Source organism: Periplaneta americana, chromosome 3, assembly GCF_040183065.1.
Source record: "Periplaneta americana isolate PAMFEO1 chromosome 3, P.americana_PAMFEO1_priV1, whole genome shotgun sequence".
Taxonomy (NCBI): domain Eukaryota; kingdom Metazoa; phylum Arthropoda; class Insecta; order Blattodea; family Blattidae; genus Periplaneta; species Periplaneta americana.
The window spans coordinates 178,284,043-178,309,258 of record NC_091119.1 but is presented as its reverse complement, the minus strand read 5'-3'; the positions used below and the strand labels follow the sequence as shown (position 1 = coordinate 178,309,258).

The following is a 25,216-nucleotide window of genomic DNA, read 5'->3' as shown; positions in this document are numbered from 1 at the left end:
CTTGTGATCTTCCCCCTCCCCAGCTCTCTACATTGCCTCGATATTATACAATTCTATTCATGAAATGCGGAATGATAAAATTGATGAAGTGATTCTGGTATGATTTCCTTATTTATAAATTTTCGGAGAAGAGCCAACGGTTTGCTACAAAACAACTTTACATTTTTTTCTACTTACAAGGGAAGGGTTTGGGCTCGAACAGGAATTTCGTATCCAAAATTTGTACACAGGCCCATCTTTACATCTCTGTAAAGCTCCCAAAAGCATTCGCTTGTGTAATGTGTGGTTTGTCTGTTAGAGCACTGTGCAAGTTGAGGGGTGGGGAGAGCACTACACAAGTTAAGGGGATGGGACACCTTACCCGTAAGCCTAGCCTAGCCTAGAAACTAGTGCGAGTGGTAAAATGTCTAAAGCCCATTTAAGAACATTTTTCTCCAACGTTCTGTCCGAAAATATTGCAGCTAATCAAAAATATACATTGTTGTGTGAGTCATTGGATGCGCACAAGGAGAAGACCTTAATAAATGAATCATTCCAAGGCTAGGACATGGAATGTATGATCATTCCACCTAAAAAAATCTAAATATATCCAGCCTCTGGATATCTATTTCCTTAGACAATACAAAATATATGCTCGGAGGATAACAGATTACATAAGGACTCTTGCTGAGAATCCAGAACTTAATTTGGGAAATCGAGTGTTTACAATGAAAATGCACTCTGTTGTTCATAACCAGTTGTCTGCTTCAGTGTACCGCCCTATGCGTCAATATTCCTGGCAGTCAACTGGTTACGTGAATCCTGAACAAGTCTCGGACTTCAAAAATGTAATTCAGGTTGCATTTTATTTTGTAACAATGGAGTGTTATTCAGAAGATTGTTCAGGTGTTGCTTTTGCGTGTTATGCTTATTTCTCTACTCCATGCTGTGTGGAGACTCCTCATGTACATTTTTAAAGAAGTGTATTGACCAATACCAACCAAACGGAGAGTTACACAAATGAATGCTTTTACGGACTTCATTACCATTGTGAGGTAAGTCTCTGTATAAATTTTTAACCAAAAATTCCGAGCCGAAACCCTTCCCTTGTTAGAGATCGAATTACGTATTCGATGTTTGAAAGTCAATATTTCAAATTCCCTCAGATATACAAGGTTTTAAAAAAAATAACACATAATGGAATTAAAATCGAACGGGAGGCGGGGAATTTCGACAAAAAGCTCAAACGTCAAACCTTTTACTTAAAAAGGGATATTTTTATGAAAATATAATATTTTTGAGACTATTGTTGTGTAAGTTTGACGCCATCGACAACATTTACAAAATGACACCCTGTAACACTTTATGTGGGCGATCTTATGTATGAATATTTGTTGCCTTACTAATAATTTCATTCCATAGCGCTCAATTTAAGGGAAGAGAATTGTGAAATTTGGCAAAAAAAAAGTTGAATTTCCTCCCTCCCAAAAAATAAATATTATCTAAAACTGTTTGATATGTGTAGAACACAATATATATAATTTTTAAGGAAGAGACTAGTTAAGTTCTTTTTATGGAGTGTGGCATTACGACAGAAACGTGGACATTACGACGAAGTGAAGAGAACCGAATAGAAGCATTTGAAATGTGGATATGAAGAAGAATGGAACGTGTGAAGTGGACAGACAGAATAAGAAATGAAGCTGTGATGGAAAGAATGGGTGAAGAAAGAATGATGCTGAAACTGATCAGGAAGAGGAAAAAGAATTGGTTGGGTCACTGACTGAGAAGAAACTGTCTACTGAAGGATATACTGGAAGGAATGGTGAACGGGAGAAGAGTTCGGATTAGAAGAAGATATCAGATGATAGACGGCATCAAGATATATGGATCATAGTGGAGACCAAGAGGAAGGCAGAGAATAGGAAAGATTGGAGAATGCTGGATTTGCAGTGAAAGACCTGCCCTTAAGGAGAACAATGAATGAATGAATGAATAGAATTTTATTGGCCATTTTGCACGATTAAAAGTCATTAGAAGTAACCATTTTTAAATGACTTGCGCGCTGGGATTTTAAATGACTCGCTGCAGTTTGTTGATTTTCCGCAAATTTGATTTTATGACACTACTTACAAAAATACATATAACTCAAGAACCGCTTAAGGGAAGTTCATGAAATTTTGAACACATCTTCAGCAGCCTATAAGTCAACTTTTACCTAGATTATAATTTTGATATTTTATGGATGTGAAAATAATTCCAATATGCTAATCACTGACCATAAAATATTAATTAATTGTTAATAAGCTTGTATTGTTGTACCTAAGTGAAATATTAAAAATTTAATGTAGACAATTTGTACAAGATGGGGCACAGGAAATTATCTATTTTTAAGTTGGTACCAAAGGTTAACGACAACAATGTACGTGACGTTATCGTTATTGTAGCTATCGCAATACACTGCTCTCTTAAATTGAATGAGCATATTGGGAATTAAAGCGATGGCTTTCCCAAAACACGCCATGAAATGTTTCATATCAAACATTTCTATCTGGAGAATGGAAGCAAAAACGAGCAAAATTGTATGAAATATTTTTGTTTGAAATATCTTACAGGATAACATCCGGAAATTAATGACATTACTTAGGATTCACTATGCATACTATACTGTTAAGTGGGGATTATTATTAAATATACAAGAAATATTGATCAATCAGTGAATCAGTAGAAAATTTAATACTCGAAAATATAACATAATAGGCCTATATTCTTACAATGACAGAAATATGGCATATGTAGAAGTTAAAATTAAGAAAAATGGAGACTGTGAGGTAGAAATTAAAAACAGAATGATGACGATAATGATGATGATGATGATAATAATAGTAATAATATTAATAATACTACTACTAATAATAATAATAATAATAATAATAATAATAATAATAAGCCACCGGCGTGGCTCAGTCGGTTAAGGCGCTTGCCTGCCGGTATAAAGTGCGCTCGGGCGCGGAATCTATCCCCGCTTGAGCTGATTACTTGATTGGGTTTTTCCGAGGTTTTCCCCAACCATAAGGTGAATTCCAAGTAATCTATGGCGAATCCTCGGCCTCATCTCGTCAAAATACCATCTCGCTATCACCAATCTCATCGACGCTAAATAACCTAGTACTTGATACAGCGTCATTAAATAACCAACTAAAATAAAATAATAATAGTAATAATAATAATAATAACAATAATAATAACATAAACAACAATTCATTAATATATTCTCAAGACGTTTTCACATATATCGGACGGTTATTCACACTTAACTCCCATGACCACATTTTGTACCAATGAGCATTTGGGAATATAAATGTGGAAGAAAACAAATGAATAACAAGAAATAAAAAATAGAGTTTTATTTTGCCTATATCTGTTTTCGTTGCTTAAATGTATTTCTATTAGTACTGCTATTATATGCCTCTCTTATTTTCGTTTGTGATTACTCTGTAAAATGTTAAATTAATTAAAATTAAAAATCATGTGAAATAACGAACCAAGCAGCAATGATTCGTTGCGTATTTTTAGACGTCCTATAGCCGTAAAGCTGACTTCATATGATAGGCAACACAAAGTGTTTTGAATAATGACAGTGACATTGGCCGTGTATAGGCCATACTGATGAAGTGACAGTATGAAACATTCATATTGATGACTGATGTGAAGATCAAATATCGAGCGTCAGCCATTTGCGATAATGTCAAAATAGCGGTCACGTTAGGCCCAAACTGGTCGCATTTTATTACTATCTATTTTGGGAGAATTGAAGCCAGAAGTACTGCCTGAATTGTGGGATGTAGCTAAAGGGCAAAGAATATTCTAGTAAAAATAAACGCAGTTTTGTGTATGAAAAAGCAAGTTTTGAAATCATTTAAACCAGATGCTATTATAGATCATGTCAAGAAAAGAAGAAAACTTTTTAACGTCGTTTAAAGAATGAATTTAAATTGAAAGACTAATGCATGGAAACTAAAATATTTTCTTGCATGAAGATTCGTTCTTAGTGCTTCAAAAGTATCAAATGCAGTTTTACTAATTATTGATGAAAGTACGGCAAAAATTGACAGCTGTGTTTATGTATGTACAGCTTCTACCAAAATTTTAAAGGCACCCCTTCAAAAGAGATGTTTTACTCCTGTAGTTATACTTATGTGAAACCCTCTAATATTTATACAGGGACCAAATGTCTATAAAAAGTGAAGTTTCTTTTTTCTGCAAACCCAATATATCTCTGGCTTTCAAACTCTGGATTATATAACAATTATTTTTCTCTTATGAAAACGTACTGAAAAATTACATTTTTGTAGAAAAAATTAATTACTCCAGAATGGGTGTACTTAGTTAATGGGTTAGGTACAGTTTACAACAGTAAATGTTTTTGAAATAGTAAACTTTTTTTCTTCCATTACTGTATCTTGTACAATAATCAAGATTGGTATGTGTAAAACACTTTCCTGCTATATGAAAAAAATATTTTTACGATTTAAAAGAAATGATTTATATTTTTCTTTCAAAATTCAAAATGAAGCGTTTCCCTCGTAACTCATAAACTTGTTAAATTGTTAATGTTCTCTCTCTTTTATTTTATTGCTAAAACTCATATTTACAATATCATGCTCTTTCAACTACATTCCTTAATAAATTTTTTTTATTTTGTGTTTGAAGAATATATTTGACCATTTTTTAAATATTTTTTATCAGACAATCTATCGAAGGTAGAGAAGTGATTTTGCAGCATATTGTAGATATGACATGCATAAATACACACAAAACATTTCATCTCATAATGTTGAATAGTTTTTTAGTTATGTGGGAAATGCTTCATCACTGCACAGTGAACTGAATTTTGGGGGAAAAAAATCTAAATAAATTTTTTAAATCGTAAAAATATTTTTTTTTTCATATAGTAGAAGGACAGTGTTTGAAACATACTAATTTCATTATTGTATAAGATACAGTAATTGAGGAAAAAAATGTTGAATATTTCCAAAATTTTACTGCTGTAAGCTGTACCTAACTCCTTAAGGAATTTTGGGATATAATTCGATATTATCTCTAGTCATTCTTCCACATCCCAATAATCTGCCACTTCACGTCCACACTCACTGAATTCCGACCCATTTTCTGTTTTTCAAGGAAGAAATCTAACCTTTCCAGACCAGTAGCAAACTCCACAGGTGATTACTAAAAACGGAGAGAATAAGCTGACTGACCATATTAACAACTCCCAATCTTATGATGTAAGAGGCAGTGGCGGTCCTGGGTCAATTTGTCTCGAACACAAGAAAACACAAGAGAATTTTGGAAAATGATAATTTTTCCTCAAGGAAAATGGAGAAAAATGTGGATTATAATGCGTAAACGAGCTGTCAGAATTTTTTTAAACAAAAAGTAACAATTGCACAAGAAACCGTTCAGATATGTATGTATTTATTCACACTACAATGGGTATATACCCGGTGGTAGTGGCAATTAACTAATTACACTCAATAATGACAATAATAAACAAATTAATAAAAAATACAATGAATAATAATATTAATAATTAATACTAACAATAATATATAATAATAATAATAATAATAATAATAATAATAATAATAATAATAATAATAATAACAGGGAACATCCTAAATTAAATGAAACACGATCACTTAAAATATCATTTAAAGTAAATCTAATTTGTATCTTAAACGTAAGTTCGAACTAAAACCCACGAGTATGACATGTTCATATCTGCACAAGTACCTTTCAAATTACACTCATTTCGCTGTCAACTCACTCACTGCACTGGAACTACGACACATTTCACTGATTCTATCCTGATTTCACTAACACGTCTTCAAAAACATTTCACTGTTCAAATACTTTGCACTGCCACTATAAACTATAAAGCTTCCCTGACAGGAACACGTTTCACTTACACAAAACACTTCACTGACACAACACACTTGACTGACGCCACATAATTCTTCACTGGTACAACACTTCAATAACAAAATATCATTTACACCCTTTAAATACTGTGTATAATTACCGTCTATTAGTAAAGTCCTTAAGCCTATTTTTAAATACATTTTTGGTTGTTGGTAAAGCCTTTAGTATGTCTGCAGGTAAAGCATTCCAGTCCCTGATAGTACGATTGAGAAAAGAAAACTTTCCAGTGTCCGTCCTCTGTCTTCTTTTCCTCAAATTATATGAGTGGTCGTTCGTTGAAGAGTAATTTGGCGGCTGTGTAACTCTATCCCAAAATTTACTGATCTAAGTAAATCCATTCTGGAGTAATTATTTTTTTCCTACAAAAAATGTAATTTTTCAATAATTTTCATAACAGAAATATTTTTATATAATCTACAGTTTGGATTGCGTTTGCAGTAAAACGACTTCATTCTTCACAGGCATTTGATCCCTGTATAAACTTCCGTGGGTTGGACGTAAGTATAAATACAAGAGTGAAGGGATGTCCTTAAACGTTTGGTACAAACAGTATGTATGCACTGTGGAAGCCTCAATACGTTTCGTGTCAGCTATACATATGCGCATAATACTAGCGATTCAAGAGGTCATCAAGTTACACTGACACACTTTTCGTTTTTTCGATACTGTAAAGAAATTTTGAATTTTCATTGATATTATGATGTATTCGAATTAAGAGTTGCCAAAGAAAATTAATATCACCCTATAGTATTTTTAAATATTATCTGAAGGAACTTATTGCTTAATGTAATCAATTTTCTTTACAGAAGTACTATCAAATACCTTACTATAATAATACCGGACAGCTGTATACTAGCAGCATTGACGTGAGTGCGAAATATCGCGGACCTGACATCTAGCGGAGTGTGTGGAATTACGTCCACAAATACAAATAATAACATAGTGGGAATGGGACTATTATTTAAAACGTTAGGTACATATTTTTTTATTTTAATAGGTTATTTTACGAAGCTTTATCAACATCTTAGGTTATTTAGCCTCAAACCTCAAACATTACACGTAACAAATATACAACCTTCATATCTACATTTCAGCCCTTTTTATTCTGAAGTTACATTTGTGGCAAATACCTTACAATAATAATAATAATAATAATAATAATAATAATAATAATAATAATAATAATAATAATAATAAAATAATAATAACAACAATAATAACAATAATACTTACTTACTGGCTTTTAAGGAACCCGGAGTTTCATTGCCGCCCTCACACAAGCCCGCCATTGGTCCCTATCCTGAGCAAGATTAATCCAGTCTCTACCATCATATCCAACCTCCCTCAAATCCATTTTAATATTATCCTCCCTTCTACGTCTCGGCATCCCCAAAAGTCTTTTTCCCTCCGGCCTCCCAACTAACACTCTATATGCATTTCTGGATTCGCCCATACGTGCTACATGCCCTGCCCATCTCAAACGTCTGGATTTAATGTTCCTAATTATGTTAGGTGAAGAATACAATGCGTGCAGCTGTGCGTTGTGTAACTTTCTCCATTCTCCTGTAACTTCATCCCTCTTAGCCCCAAATAGTTTCCTAAGAACCCTATTCTCAAACACCCTTAATCTATGTTCCTCTCGCAAAGTGAGAGTTCAAGTTTCACAGCCATGCAGAACAACCGGTAATATAACTGTTTTATAAATTCTAACTTTCAGATTTTTTGACAGCAGACTAGATGATAAAAGCTTCTCAACCGAATAATAACAAGCATTTCCCATATTTATTCTGCCTTTAATTTCCTCCCGAGTGTCATTTATATTTGTTACTGTTGCTCCAATATTTTTGCATTTTTCCACCTCTTCGAAGGACAAATCTCCAATTTTTATGTTTCCATTTCGTACAATATTCTGGTCACGAGACATAATCATATACATAATAATATACATATCATACACATAATAATAATAATAATAATAATAATAATAATAATAATAATACTAGCAGCATTGACTTGAGTGCGAAATATCGCGGACCTGACATCTAGCGGAGCGGTGTGGAATTACGTCCACAAATACAAATATTACCATAGCGAAAATCGGACTATTGTTTAAAACGTGTGGTACTTTTTTATTTTAGTAGGTTATTTTACGACGCTTTATCAACATCTTAGTTTATTTAGCGTCTGAATGAGATGAAGATGATAATGCCGGTGAAATGAGTCCGGGGTCCATCACCGATAGTTACCCAGCATTTTCTCGTAACGGGTTGAGGGAAACCCCTGGAAAATACCTCAACCAGGTAACCTGTCCCGACCGGGCCACCTGGTTTCGCGGCTTGGCGCGCTAACCGTTACTCCATAGGTCTGGACCGTGTGGTACTCTTTTGAAACACAGCGTATACATATATAAAGTATTGTGTGTGTGTGTGTGTGTGTGTGTATATACTGTATACATATATATATGGCTTAGAGAACCCGGAGCTTCAATGCAGCCCTCACATTAGCCCGTCATCGGTCCCTATCCTGAGTAAGATTAATCCAGTCCTTACCATCATATCTCAGCTCCCTCAAATCTATATTAATGCTATCCTCCAATCAACGTCCCCCAAAGTTTTTTTTTTCTCCTCGGCCTCCCAACTAACACCCTATATGCATTTCTAGATTCAATATAATATTTTTTTACTCAGTCAATGACAAATCAATGTAAAATAATGACTTATTTTATAGTCATTAAGTTTATATACATGAATTACAAAATTGCGAACGTTTTCGCCTATTCAGGCATCCTCAGGCAGAGTTATACAATATCTCAATGTCACATACGTAGCTATTGGTGGTGAGTACTATTTGAATTAATGATGTACAAGCCATCTCCATTAATAAAATGTAATATTACAGGTAGTAAACTTAATAATGTTAAACATGTTAAAACCATTTAGTAATTAAACTTCATAATATGTGGAACTCTTGTTCAGTCCAATGAGTGGTGAATATCTGAAATGTATAAAAATATAATAGAAATGGGAATATCAAATGTAAATTGTAATCGAATTGGATATTTAAAAGTACTCACGTCGATTTAAAATGTGACAACTGCATAGTTAGCAACTGTATGGATTACTATAACATCCTGTGTTTAATGTAAATTATTTGTAATGAAATAATAATTAATATCAATTTTAGTAAAATTTGAAAAATTAATTGGAGGGCTAAATTATGGAGGTACTTACGTAGTGGTGAGACGACCTGCTGCTATTAGGACTGTAACTGGTATGACGTGGGGGAGGTGTATATTCGTGTAAACAACTACGCGGAAGGATACAGCGTGGTGACGGGGTTAGAGGTTGTACAGGGGATTTCGGATTTGGGTTAAATTTTCATTAAGAATGCTGTTCTCTATTTGAATCTGTTTATCAATGTAATATTTCTTCTGCAGAATTTATCAATTTAGTTTCTATTCCTGATTTTAATATTTTTAAGGTTTCATTTGCTGGGCCTAATTCATGTCCAGTATCTATTAGATGAGATGCATATGTAGATTTCTTACGATTATGTTTGAAGTCAGAAATGTGCTCATTGTATCTAATTTTGAAATTTCTTTTGGTTTGTCCTATATATTTTTCTTTACATGTAAAACATTCCAATCTGTAAATACCATTATTGTGGAGTTTGTTAACTCCTTGAAGTCTATTGTTTAAATTGTTATTGAGTTTATTAGTTGGTTTGTGCGCTATGGAAATATTTTCTTTTTTAAAAAAGTTAGCTAATTTGCTAGATATATATTTATTATATGTTAAACTAAAGTATTTTTTGTTGGTCTCGTTTTGTTTTGTTAATGTAGATATATTACTTAGTTCTTTTTTCCTTTTATTCTTGTTTATTAGTTTTTTAATCAAATTAGTACTATAGCCATTTTCGTTGGCTATTTGTATTATATTGTATTCATATATAGAAATTGACAATCTGAATATTCCATCATGCTTTCTAAGTTAATTTCTAGATTCGCCCATACGTGCTTCATGCCCTGCCCATCTCAAACGTCTGGATTTAATGTTCCTAATTATGTCAAGTGAAGAATTCAATGTGTGCAGTCCTGCGTTGTGTAACTTTCTCCATTCTCCTGTAACTTCATCTTAGCCATCAAATATTTTTCTATGCACCTTTCCTCCAACACCAGTAAGCTCTATTCCTCTCTCAATGTGAGAGTCCAAATTTCGCAACTATACAGAACAACGGGTAATATAACTGTTTTATAAATTCTAACTTTCAGCTTTTTTTTTTATTTTTTTTTTAGAGCAGACTGAATGACTAAAGCTTCTATACCGAACGATAATAGGCATTTCCAATATATGTGCGTGCAATTATATGTTTGAGAAAGCAATGAATTTATTTACTTTTTTATTTTATTTTAGTAGGTTAATTTACGAGGCTTTATCAACAGCTTAGGTTATTTAGCGTCTGAATGAGATGAACGTAATAATGCCGGTGAAACCAGCGAATAGGGATTATAAAGAATGGACACTTCGCGTCGGTACCTTTGATGTAGCCGGACTGATTTCAATGACCTTCAAGCCAGCTAAAGCGTGAGATTCTGCTTTCTCCCTAGAGTTGGCGCTGACATCACATCAGCTAGCAGTGGACACAGTAGAAATATAACACATATAATTAATACATCTAGGCACATAATGTACTCAAAATAAATTGGATCCATAAAATAATAAATCCGTCATTAACTGTAATGTCTAGACTCTAGAGTTCCTTTATATTGAGAGTTGAGACGTTGAACCCAACAACAATTAAAATATGTAATGATTTGATAGCACTGAAAATGGAAAAACAAAACTCTTACGAGAAGTAAAACCATATACCTGTATTATATTATATACAAATATTAAACGAATTCGATACTTAATTTTATAACGTATTATATTATTCTATAATATAATTTATGATATCTGAAATACAAAATATTATTATTACAACTAGTTTGTCACTGAGAAATAAGGAAAAGCTGTTAACTTGAATTTATTTGAAGCAAAGCATTACTGGATTATGTAATAAGGTAGGCGATGTTTGGATCCTGTGTCTCAACTCTATTCTCAATTATTATCTTAGCGTATGCTCGATTACACTAACCTCTAGCGCTTGAAAGTGGAACTATACGCTGGCGCACAGAGAAACAAAACATAGGAAAATTCGCTCAGTGTCAATTCTTTATAATCCCTATTCGCTGGTGAAACGAGCCCGGGATCCAACACCGAAAGTTACCTAGCATTTACTCATATTGGATTGAGGGAAAGCCACGGAAAAAACCTCAACCAGGTAACTTGCCCCGACCGAGAATCGAAACCGGGACACCTGGCTTCGCGGCTAGATGCGCTAACCTTTACTCCACAGGTGTGTACATTTATTTACAATCGGAATATATTAAAATCAAGATAATACCTTTTCAATTTCGTGCTACGTTTCTTTTCCAATTTTTATTCCTAGTTTATGTCAGACCATATATATTTCAAGGGCAATATTGAGCGCACATTCATCAGATAAACAGTTTATTATAGGAAAAGATATGCATTCTGGCCTTTAAAACAGAGTGTAGTAGGTATAACCGGCGAGGTCGTTAGCGAAGCAGTTAAATATTTAGCTGGTAATTTAGACTGCGAGTGGATTTCGTTTGTGACAATAATGGAAAGGCGGGGTAGGAAATGCGATGCGTCTGTCGCCATAATTCAGCCGCAATTGCGACTGTGGCAATTGTAACAAGGACACTTGAAGATGCTGCGGTTACTGTACTCACCACTTCAACTGCTATTGAAGAGGCGGGGGGCGGGCTACACGTGACTGCGATGTCACCTGCAGACTGCGATGTGGAGTGCCAGGAAGAGGGCCACCCAGCCCCACGCGGGGCGGGGCTGCTCGCACGCCAGGTTTCCATGGTGCACCGCAGCCGGCAGCTCTCCTAAAACACCAATATCGGCTTACGTCATGTACAGTACTTAAAATGTTACTTGACTACAGTGTGGTTTATTTGTGACGGTCTCCAAATTTATACTGCGCAGAATGCTACAAAGGATTTAATTACAACAAAACTGCAATACTCGCACTGAATTCCCCACTAAGCAATATCGAATGCTGATATAAATACAATTTGACTACAGTGTGATTAAATTGTGGAGGTCTCCAAATTTATACTGCGCAGAAGGCTACAAATGATTTAATTACAACAAAGCTGCAATACCCGTACTGAATTCCGCACTAATCAAAATTGAATACTGATATAAATAAAATTTGACTACAGTGTGATTTTTTTGTGAAGGTCTCCAAATTTATACCGCGCAGAAGGCTACAAACGATTTAATTACAACAAAGCTGCAATACCCGTACTGAATTCCGCACTAAGCAAAATCGAATACTGATATAAATACAACTTGACTACAGTGTGATTAAATTGTGGAGGTCTCCAAATTTATACTGCGCAGAATGCTACAAATGATTTAATTACAACAAAACTGCAATACCCGTACTGAATTCCGCACTAAACAAAATCGAATACTGATATAAATATAATTTAACTACAGTGTACTTAAATTGTGAAGGTCTCCAAATTTATACTGCGCAGAATGCTACAAATGATATAATTGCAACAAAACTGCAATACCCGTACTGAATTCCGCACTAAGCAAAATCGAATACTGATATAAATACAATGTTACTACAGTCTGATTAGATTGTGAAGGTCTCCAAGTTTATACTGCGCAGAATGCTACAAATGATTTAATTGCAACAAAACTGCAATACCCGTACTGAATTCCGCACTAAACAAAATCGAATACTGATATAAATACAATTTGACTACAGTGTGATTAAATTGTGAAAATCTCCAAATTCGCAAAATGCTACAAATGATTTAATTACAACAAATCTGCAATACCCGTACTGAATTACGCACTAAGCAAAATCTAATACTGATATAAATACAATTTGACTACAGTGTACTTAAATTGTGAAGGTCTCCAAATTTATACTGCGCAGAATGCCGCAAATGATTTAATCACAACAAAACTGCAATTCCCGTACTGAATTCCGCACTAAGCAGAATCGAATATTGATATAAATTACAATTTGACTACATTCCATACAGCTCCAGATATATTTACACAGATATTATAAATTTGGGACAATTTTCTTTTGTTGAATTTTCTTTTGGATTAATAATTTTGGGCAAATTTTCCAATGGACGACTGTTCCGAGAGCGAAAATGCTTCTGGACGAAAATTCCCTGAATGAATTGGCACCAAACCAATATAATACGTTAGAGCTCCTTTTATCGCACTAAGGAAAATAGAAATCGTGCGATTGGCAAAGTCTGACTCTCAGATTATCGAGACGATAAAATAATTTCTCGTCAAAGCAAATTTTGCGGTTCGAACAAGACTTTCTAGTTGGTAGATATAGTTTACAAATGAGTGAACATTTTTACTCGCTTTCGTTTGTGGTAGTCAATTTGGACGTGGATCTGTTGCAGTAACAGGGCTTCAGTAACGTTACACACTTATTAATCACCAACATTTTACGTGTCACATGGTGCAGCGAAACAAAGGTAATCAGATGTGTAATTTGTAAAAGTTGTACGCACTGTCACACTGCAAAATCCTGCAGCATTCAAAAATGAAATTTTAACACATGGATGGTAAATAACAATCCAATTCACGGCTATCCAGAGACGAATTACGTGTGAAGGATGAGTGATCAATGTACAGTGGGTTTATGTAATAGGTGGAATGCAGAATTATATTTCGCTCTGATGTATGTACATAAATTGCTATTACTTAGAACAATTTTATAACTTTCTTCTTCTTTTCGGGATTATGTCTTAAACGGATAAAATTTCAAGATATGTACTATAGTTAAAAATTAGTGCACAATTAAAGGTTTCATACTTTTCAAAGCATTTGAGTTCCTATATCAAGCTGCGAATGATATTATACATGCTTTATTTCCTTAAGATAATTTTACGTGAAACAGTGTAAAGACATAATAGATCATACCATAAAAAGTCAAAACAAAATAACAAGAAATAATGGAATACAACACAAACACAAAAAAACATCACACTGACACAAAAAGAACGCACAAAACATCGCAGCTTCATTTAAGGAATTAAATTATAACATTGCATACAGGAAAACAAATCCCAGAGACCGGAACTTTGGCAGAATGCCTTTTTAAATGTGTTAAATCTATCTTCATTTTGAAGGTAAATCTGTACGAGTTATAACTTTGTGATTGAAACGTCACGTTTTAAGTTGCCCTTCTCTGCCTTTTTTAAATATAAATGCCTAATTTAAAAAATAAATGCTTTTCTGCCTTTATTTGATTATTTATCTATTATTTATTAATTTATTATTAAAATTGCCTACTGCTATATTTTAATTTATTTCTATAACCGCTACAATGAAAGTGACTTCACCGAATGTATATTATTGTCTTTCAGTCAGTTTATATTCTCTTTGCAACAATGAGTGCTGCCGTGCAAAAATGTATAACAGTAAGCGTTTTAATTATCGCTTGTGTTTATTTGACAAGGCAACAATGAGTGTGGGACTAACGTTATTTTTAACGGTTATTTTTCTTTCAGTTTTCATTGCGACGTTGTTGTAGCTAGCTAAATATTTCATATCGCAACATATCAGTACAACCAAACACAAAAATGCACTTTCCAAGGCTACTGGGAAGAAGAGTTTTTTGCTTCCAACAGTAATTGCAACATCGAGTCGAAAATCTCAATTTGTATTCGACTTATGTAACGCTTTTCTTGCTGCCGAAATCCCTTTGTGGAAAGTGCAAGGTTGTGGGTCTAGTGCAAGGTTTTTGTAATTGCTTTTATTACGTATTTTAGCTATTTATAATGCCTTTTTGCCTGCGTATTTTAGCTATTGATGATGTCTTTTTGCCTGAATATTTTAATGATTCATAATGCCTTAACTTTCGGTCTCTGCACATTACATAAACATTTCAACACACAAGCAAGAAAAACAAACAAAATAATACACCCTAATAGGATTTTACCAATTAACATGCAATAGTTGTAATGACTTATACATTGAATAAACAGGGAGATCTTTTCGAACACGATACAAGGAACACATCATAGCCATAACCAAATCGCACGACATTTCCACATACGCAGAACACATCACTAACACCAACCACAACGACAGAAACATAGACACGCACCTGGAAATTATACATATTGAAGCTATAAGCCGGCAATTAAAAACACTAGAATAATATCAAATATATAGACTTATAAAACACATCCACAACATGTTCTCACCACATCGACATTTTAGACCGCACATCCTACTTGACACAACACTACCGATCATAATATCACCCACCACCGAATCACCAAATGAAGAAACCGGAAACAAAACCCTTACTACAAATCTGAAGATGGCCAACATCAAATTGAAACTAGTCATTAACGAAGGTATATTACCATCACAGTTTCAATGAACACAGGGAAATTGTTTATTCAATAAATTTACCAAATTTTAAGTAAAAACTATTATAAATTTGTCAATACTTTAACTGAAAATGAAGAAAAAGTTGCAGCCATAATGTGATATAATTTTTACGCCATTTTACGCCATATTTAAGATAATTAAGAGAAATGTTTTTTAGTTACATACTGAAAGTTTCTTTGCAATAATACTTTAAAACTTAAACTTACTGTGAAAAATATATTTTTAAATTTGAGTCTATTGCACACACCTAACAAATTATGCTAGAAAGCTGAAATTTGGTGTAGACTTTCAGAAATGAAGTACGTACGTTAAAAATAGATGTTTTTATATTTTTATGTAAGAATTTCAAATATAGTATGCTATTTACAGAAATTATGAATTTTAAATGTAGTATTTTTTACAATCAAAAGAAAACGACAAGAAATATTATTATATAGCCCCCGTTGACTCAATATTGTTTCAGTTTATTACAATATAACAATGTTTACGAATATTTACGCATTCAGTTATGTATAAACAATGCGTTGGGTTCTTAAAAGCAACTGCAAATTGTTTCATTTAAAAGGTAGTAGGCCTATGTTCAACAATTTGAAATAAATCTAGTATAAAACTTTTTTACGTTTTTTTTTGACGTATGGAACGCATTTTGATAATGCGCTTTCTTACTTCCCACTTTTTATACAAATATTTCACTATATTTTTAGTGAAATATTAGCGGTATATATTTTCTATATATTAATTATTTTACTGTTTTAACAATATTTTTATATGCCAATTCATACAACATTTTCATACACCGTAATAAAACTGTGTGTATAAATTTTTATTTAGGAAACAAAGGTTTTAAGAAGAAATATTTCACGAACGTTTATATAAAATTATACACAAGTTATTATACTTGAAGGGAGAGTATGGTATAATTTGATTTTTTTAATCAATGCATGTTTTTCTTTTTTGTATATAGAAATATCATTGTTGCAAAAACCTACATTGGAAATTAATAATAATAAAACAGATTTTATGACTCAAAATTTTGAAGAAAAAAAAATCACTAAACTGCACATATCTAAACGATTTTTAAAATTAATTAAAAGGCTCTTTCACATTTTACTCCTTAAAACAACATTCTTTGAAAGTATGGAGCATAATTTTCATATCCTTCAAAATTTTAAAATAAACTGTTATTAGTGTTATTACATTGCAAGAATGAAATTCAGAAGTACTTTCACTGAAAAATGGAGTGATATTTTTCAAATACAACAAAATAGCAAATTTCTATTCCAGAGAAAAGTTTTCTAGTAGCATATCTTGCATGTAGCATTAGTATTTCCTGTGATACACAACTTTTTGTATGAGAACAAAGCAAACAATTAAAGTTACGGGAAATTATAATCAAAGTTTGGCGTCATTTGAAAACTCCCTGTACCAGGACTTTAAAAATGGTGTCACAGCAACTAAGAAGGCCATATGCACATACAATTTTATGTAATATTTCACATATCGAATACTCTTTTAACGCATTTTTTTAATTTGCTAGTTTTCCACCATATTTAGCCATTCTTTCTCCATTGGAAAGCCTGTGCACCAGAGCTTTAAAAATAGTTGACAAGGATATAAATGCACATTCAATTTTATGTAATATAATGTTCATCAATGTGTATTTTACAGTACGAATTTTATTACTTTAAATCATTTTTAATACACTAGTTTTCAAACACAAAAAACATCCTGTCCCATTAATAGAGTCGATTAATAAAACAGTAGCGTGCAAATTAATCCGAACACGACATATTTTTACATTTTCTGTCATTGTTGGCCTCACAGCTGCTCATACCGCTTTAATTGACATCTGTAGTACGTGTAATTCCATTGTTGAAGGTCTGTCATTATTTTTTTATAATATGTGACATTTTTGCCTGTCGTTTTGTACTTATAAGCATTTCAGTTGTGTTGAAGACTTAATACTGCAATCCTGTGTACATTCTGTCGTCTTCACAAATGGATACAACTCCACGAAAACGGTCTAAAATTATAACATTAGCAGAGCATTCTTCTATAACACAGAAGCAAATTGCTGCAGAATGTCACATCGGTTTGGCTACTGTTAATTCGATCATAAAACGATACAGGGAGACTGGATCCATCACACCCCAGAAAAAAGGAAACTGTGGCCGGAAAAGGAAGACTTCACCTGCAGATGATCGTTTAATTTTCAGGAAAAGTAAATTAAATCCTAGACTAACTGCTGTCGACTTAACCTGCGAGTTAATGGCTACCACTGGGGCGAATATTCACGTCACAACAGTGTGGCGTAGGCTTTTGGAAGCTGGACGAAGGGCTCGTAAGCCTATTAAGAAGCAACTGCTAACCCCTGTTATGTGCAAAAAACATTTAATGTGGGCAAAATTACATCAACACTGGACAGTGAATGACTGGAAGAATGTACTTTTTTCCGATGAGTCTCATTTCGAGGTCCACGGCCACCGTGTTTCTTACGTACGGAAAGGATCCGAAAAAGTAACAGCAGCTCACGTCCAATAAGCACCCAAATACCCCCCTAAAGCAATGTTTTGGAGTTGTTTTATACATGAAGGGCCAGGAGCATTAATACCTATTAAGGGAATGATGAATTCTGACAAATATATTCGCTTATTGGAAACCAGAATCGTACCCCAGCTGCAAAAATCATTTCCGGATGGCAGAGGTGTGTTCCAACAAGACCTAGCACCATGTCATACGTCTCGAAAAACTACAGAATTCTTCAACAAGAAGAATATTCAGGTACTCACCTGGCCAGGCAACACACCCGACATCAACCCCATTGAGAACTTGTGGTCAATTTGCAAAAGAAGAATGCAAAAAATGGATTGTTCTACAAAGGAGAAGATGATTTCTGCCCTCATTGGTGTATGGTTTCGCGATGAAGAAATGAAGAATATTTATGGGAAATTAGTGGAATCCACGCTAAATCATCTCAGAGCTGTTATTAGGAACAAGGGAGGCCACATAGATTACTGAGGTATGTCTTAGATCCTTTTTTTTTATCCCGTTTGAGTGTTTTTGCATAAGTAATTACGTTGTTCGGATTAATTTGCACGCTACTGTATATTATAGTATATAATTTCATTGTAGCTGTAACTTTAATTTTAGTTCCTATTTTATTTTATTTACTATAATCCTCTTAAATTAATAAAATGTCTGAACTGCGACCGAACACGAGCGCTGCTCATTCGGTCCTCAAATTTTGTTAATATTATTTATCCTCTTTTTATATTGATTGTATTATTTTATTTCTATTTCTATTGTTGTAATTATATTCTGCAATCTGATGTATTATTTTGTATTATAAAATTTGTTCTGTTCTGTATTATTATATAAATTTGCACTTGACCATGTTATAGCATCTTCCGAAACATAAATAAATAAATAATAAATAAATAAACAAACAAATAAATATTTAAATAAATAAATAAACAACTAAACAAACAAATAAAGAAACAAACAAATAAATGAACAAATAAATAAACAAATGAATAAATAAACAAACAAACAAACAAACAAATAAATAAACAAACAAATAAATAAACAAACAAATATATAAACAAACAAATACATAAATAAATACATAAACAAACAAATACACAAACAAACAAATACATAAACAAACAAATACATAAACAAACAAATACATAAACAAACAAATAAATAAACAAACAAATACATAAACAAACAAATAAACAAATAAACAAACAGACAGACAGACAGACAGACAGACAGGCAGGCAGGCAGGCAGACAGACAGACAAACAGACAAACAAATAAATAAATAAACAAATAAATAAATAAAGAAATACATAAATAAATAAATAAATAAACTAAAAAATACAATCAAAGGCTAAGTTAGAAATGTTAATCTTGTGTTGGGTACACAATGACTGATATTATGCACGTCTTTTGCATAGTACTTCAAAATAAACTATAGGCCTAAGCTCTAATAACTTTCGCAACATAAAGAAAAACCCTAATTTTTAGGAAACGCGTGGAGCGTAAAGAAAGCCATTTATATTTATTAATGAATTATTTTTTGAAATTTCATTATGAAATTGGATTTAATTGTAATTTTTTGTAGATTGTAATCGTGATTTTGGCTGTAAAATATGTACACATCGCCCGTCGCTCTCATTATTTGTTAATTGAGATAAGTCGTAACATAGTGGTTGTACCATGTGTCAAGTTAATGGCACCTGTATTTATTTTAACAATATAACTTTCCATATAATTTCTCTTTATACTTTACGTAGGTATTATACAATATTTGATCATTTTCATAACAAAACAAAATACTGTACGCGCAAACCTTTAATTTTTAGTGAAACCAATTGATGTGTCATAACCAAGCTTTCAATTACAAAGAGTCTGCGCAAATTAGTAGGCAATCCCCCGCCCCTATCAAATGACCATGTTTAACCCAACCGAAATTTATAGGAAAGATTTGTAAATAAATTGCTGTATTCGGTTAAAATTTATTACAAAGCCTGCAATACCTCTCCCAGCCACAAATACTCTAATTTATGGTTTACCACTTATATAAATCTCTGGTTAAAGCTACAAGTCCGATACCAAACGTAATTATAATGAGGTAACAATTCTTTTGTTCTTTGAGCGTATTTACAGACATAAATGGATCAAAGTTTGTTAGTGATATATCAATCTACTATCAAACATTTAATTACATTCTTTGTCTTGTTTTAACTTCACCTATGTTCCGACTTACAGGTCAATATGGTTTACAACTAGCGCTAGATTGACACATTTTGAGCGACCGTCGGGTTAGTACGACAGACACAGCGTGAAGGATTCACAGGACGAGTAGAGGACAAGGGACAAAGATCTAGACCTGTATCATTCATAGTGTTCTGCCCAATGGCAGGTCTTTCACTGCAAAGTCAGCATTTGCCAGTCTTTTCTATTTTCTGCCTTCCTCTTATTCTCCGCATATGATCCATATACGAGGGGGATCCAGGAAATAACGACCGTTTTGTTGTAATAATTAAAAAAAATATATATTTATTTGAAAAAACAAAGTCTGTTACATAACTGAAGCTTCCTTTACTTCTCTACATAATCACCACCTACATTTAAACATTTGTCGTATCTGTTCACTAGCTTTAGAATTCCCGTGTTATACTCCTCTGCCGCCAGTTCATTAAGCCAGGTGTTCACTGTCTTCTTCAACTCTTCATCACTTCCAAAACGCGTATTACCACCCAGAAAGTCTTTCAGCTTAGTGAAAAGGTGAAAATCGCTAGGAGCAAGGTCTGGACTATAGGCCGGATGATCAAAGATTTCTCAACCGAATTGATCCAGCAATTCTCGAGTTGAAGCAGCAGTGTGCGGGCGGGCACAGATTTTGTGGTAGCCAAGATGTTGCGACACAATTTCACCAAGCAAAGAACGAGAAATGTCAGGAAAGGCAATATGCAATTCGTCGAGTGATGTGCGCCTGTCTTGCAAGATTCTGTCGTTCACTTTAATCTTCAGGTCTTCTGTGATGAGTGATGGGCGTCCGGGTCGAGTTTCATCGTGGACATTTGTTCGCCCATTGTTGAACATTTCGCACCATTTTCTCACATTTCTTTCATTCATTACAGTATCACCATACACTTCTTTCAATTGCCGGTAAATTTCTGCAGGTTTCAAATGTCCGGCATTCAAAAATCGAATCACACTCCTCACCTCACAGTCGTCGGCGGGATTATCAATCACGTCGTTCATTTTGAAGTAACAAAAAATGCACAATGGCGACTTGTTGCAACCAGTACTCACAACATTATGAGAACACATGTTAAGGAAGCCAGTTGACCTTCAAACAAGGAAGGGGAGTCAGCTGCGCGGCGGGTATGCGCGAACGGTCGTTATTTCCTGGATCCCCCTCGTATCTTAATGTCGTCTATCATTTGATATCTTACTTTCTGCCCCGAACTGTTCTCCCGTTTACCATTCCTTCAGTAGGCAGTTTCTTCTCAACCAGTGACCCAGCCAATTCCTTTTTCTCTTCCTGATCTGTTTCAGCATATAATGGAGATAAATTTCCTTTTGAAAAAAAAGTCTTGGACAGTAGAAAAGGAAGTTTTTTGCCTTGCTACTAATGGCTCTTCTAGACGTATTGACATCATAACGTATTCGCAGACTACCAAGAAAGGTTATATAATTGATCCTACCATAAGGATTGAAACGGGGAATAGCCAGCCGGAGGATGTCAATCAAGAAAAGATCAACATTTATCTGCCAGCAGTTGATTACTTCAAAGCAAAATACCAGCTGGAAAACATTGAGGTGATTGGTCTTCTTATTGGAGCTCATAGTGTGATTCCCAAGTTCTATGAAAGCTTCAGGAAGACTTTTGAACTACCACTGACACTTACTACTGACATCATAACTTCAGTTTTGAAAAGCTCTTGCCAAATTCTGAGTCATCATATTCACTCTGTTTAATTTCTTTTTCTTCACTTTATAATTCATATATGTTTATTTTAATTTTCTGTCTACAAATTTATGTAAACATTTAATATTTTAAAATTCATGTAGGAGAGTATACTGAGTCCTTCTGGGCTACCTCCAATGGGAGGCAGTTAACAATTTAAATTTAAATAAAACCATAGACAGCTTGGTTGAGAAATACACACGCTATCAACTGTAAATTATCTAGCGAGGATATAAAATATTTAATACCAAATAAAATTATTGTGTTCAGATAGCTACACTATTGTTAACATATACCCATCTCACATTCCCGATTTCTGCCATTAGGTATGTGATGATTATTGGTTTCTTGACATACTCCTACTAACAGTACATTATACTACTGCGTACTGGCTTTACAAGCTGTGAAGGCTTTTTTCCCGCAGATAAAAGAATAAGCCCGATTGCTCTATCCAGGCATTTTTCCAATAAATTATGCTCATTGTTTGCAAATGTTTTCCTATATCAAAGTCTAAATATCTCATACGCATTCTTCACAGTGGTCTTCACGGAAGTTTTTATTCTGAGACATTCAATGTCCTTTCTGGTGAAGCTATCGTCATAATTATGACCCACCAATTTAAATTGTCTTATTTTTATTTCTCGAATTATATCGTATTATGAACTTAAATGGCCCATCGGGTATGTGTATTACACTTTAAATTAGCTATAAGAAAAAACAAAGCACAAAACAACTATTTTGATCCTACAGAATCAATTGTTACCATAACTATTTTGAGATCCACTTTTATTAATGCTTCGAACTTACAATCATCTATCAAATAAACAGGATTTAGATTTTTCGTTATCGTACAATATGTACAAGAAAAAGTTATGTAAAGCATTACTTGAAACACATGTTCTGTGTTGGTGAGTTCTTTGAATAAATTAATTGAGCCTATTGGGCCTGCTGTGTAGTGCTGTATATTGAATTTATTAACATGGTGTTGTATTTGCTCTGCAAATTGTCAATTATAGCTACGCCTACATTTTGCATTTTTGGCTGTGATGTCTGTACTTGGCTCTTTTTGATTTGTTTTTATTTTGCGTTTTTCATTTATATCTGTATCTGTGTCTTTTATTTAGGTGGTATCTATTTGTTTGTTTTTCTTATCTTTTCCATTTTTAATTTGTAATTACACTTGTATCTGTTTTACCTCTTTTTTCGTGTTGTATGCAATTTTATGTTTTTTTTATCTGTACTGTCTATTGTAATTGGGGCTTTTCCCTGTTATGGACATAAATAGATAAATAAATAAATAAATAAATAAATAAATAAATAAATAAATACATAAATAAATAAATAAAATTAAGAGGAAACTATGACGAAATTATGAGAAGAATTTAAGAAAGCCCACTTTTTTGTTTTTATGTTCGTAACTATTTTTAACCTTCTAGTTTCATAATATGGCTTCATTTCTTATTTAAGAGCCCTTCAAACTGTCACGCGACTTTTATATATTGTAACAGAAAAAAATAAAGTGTAAAAAATTACTAAATGCTCCCTGTGGCTATATAGGAGAAACTCGGCTAATTCCGCAGTACGGGTAATTCCGCAGTAGTGCATATATGATTTTACTGCGGCTTTACAATAGCGTGAACGTAAGTTCTGAGAGGCTGTCAACAGGAGGCATGTCCTCTGCAGTGCTATAGAAAAAAATCAAGGACATTGGTCGACACCTCTGTCGGCAATACAGTGAAACATCGAAAGTTGGCTGTTTTTCGTGTTTTGCTACACAGCCGTGAAGAAAGTGAGCACTGTTACATATAAATTGTTCCTTTTATGTTACTTTCATAATGTATTTCATAATTATTTACTACTGCGGAATTAGCCAAGTCCTATTGCGGATTTATCCGCACTGTTGCGGAATTACCCGAGTTCTTTTTGAACTGTAATGTAGGTACAACTAAATATATTTGCATTTTAATAGATCTCTTTATCTCATTTGGTAATGAAAGGTGTCGTCCATGTCTACATTCCTTGATAATATTTTTCAATAAACATTTTGATAAAAATATGATAGATTTGCTTCTTAATATTGCGGAATTAGCCGAGTCTCCCCTATACGCACCCCGTTCTAATCCAAAACCTTCACCGTTCTAAGATATCATCCCATACAACCAATTACGGCCAAACATAGGCTATGTTACGTGAGTAAGTTGGGAGATTTTTTTTTTTCTTTTGTAATGTCTCGACTTTAAAATTTTAAGCAGTTTCTAGAATAAAAAAGCTTCTTACGTAACAATTATTGTTAGATTGATCTGAAACTTCTCACAGAGGTCAATCAAATGTTGATAGATGAAATTTAATTGGCATGACTATGAAATATTAATATTAAGTTCCTTCGAGGCATATTCATATTGCAGTTAGATTAAATTATCCTGTAATGGTAAATTCTTGAAATTAAAAAATATATATACACTGTGACTCTCTATTTAGACTGAGCTCAAAAAGGTAATTAATTTTTACTTCTATGATTATTTTCAAGCTTTTGAGCAAATATGAACTAAAAATTTTGAAAACTTTGTCGCAAAATCTTTTTAATGGCGTCAATATAAAATGTGTATGTATGTATTTATTTACACTGCAAGTGGGCATGCACCCGGTGGCAGTGGTATACACAGTAAAGAAATAAACACAATAAATGTATTTAAAAAAATATAATTTCAAAACTATGAGTACTGTAGGCAATTTTGTGTAGCTTTAAATTAAAACATTTTGACTGAAAATTGTAAAAATCACATAATCGTCCCCTTTTAACAGCAAAGATGCTTGTTGTGTCTACTTCCAGTGTAACGGCTAGAGCGAGTGCTTATGATTGGTAGAAATGTGACAACTCCGGAGAGTTGTTACGTAACTTTTAGAACTTTCTCAAACTCTGTATTCAAGAGCCGTCAAAAACATTCCCTAAAAGCATAATTTAGGGCTAACTACATGCTGCTTTCGTTAAAAACTAAACTTTCAGCTGATTTATTTGTATTTGTCACGCATCTTGATGGGTACGTGTATCTCAGTTTGGGAAACACTGCTGTAATACATACTCCAGACAGCACTTTCTCGTATTGGTATCTGATGTAGTCCAGTTGTTTTGCCTGTCACATGTTGTACATCAGAGAGTACTTGAAAGTTAAAAGTTCAGACGTGTCGTGTGAATAGGAACAACTTACTGAAGTCTCTTCGGGAGCTCGCTTCTGCGTATT

The 25,216-nt window shown here is 33.5% G+C and overlaps 1 protein-coding gene across 5 annotated transcripts in view; it reads right to left on the bottom strand.

Annotated features, from left to right (window-relative positions):
• LOC138696857 (zwei Ig domain protein zig-8-like) overlaps positions 1 to 25,216 on the bottom strand; it is a 1,911,002-nt gene that overhangs the window by 71,786 nt on the left and 1,814,000 nt on the right. For all 5 annotated transcript variants that reach the window (XM_069822306.1, XM_069822304.1, XM_069822309.1 and 2 more), the window contains one exon: positions 11,762 to 11,923. In XM_069822306.1, coding sequence (XP_069678407.1) covers positions 11,814 to 11,923 — 110 coding nt within the window. In that variant the 3' untranslated portion in view covers positions 11,762 to 11,813. The remainder of the gene's footprint in view (positions 1 to 11,761; positions 11,924 to 25,216) is intronic.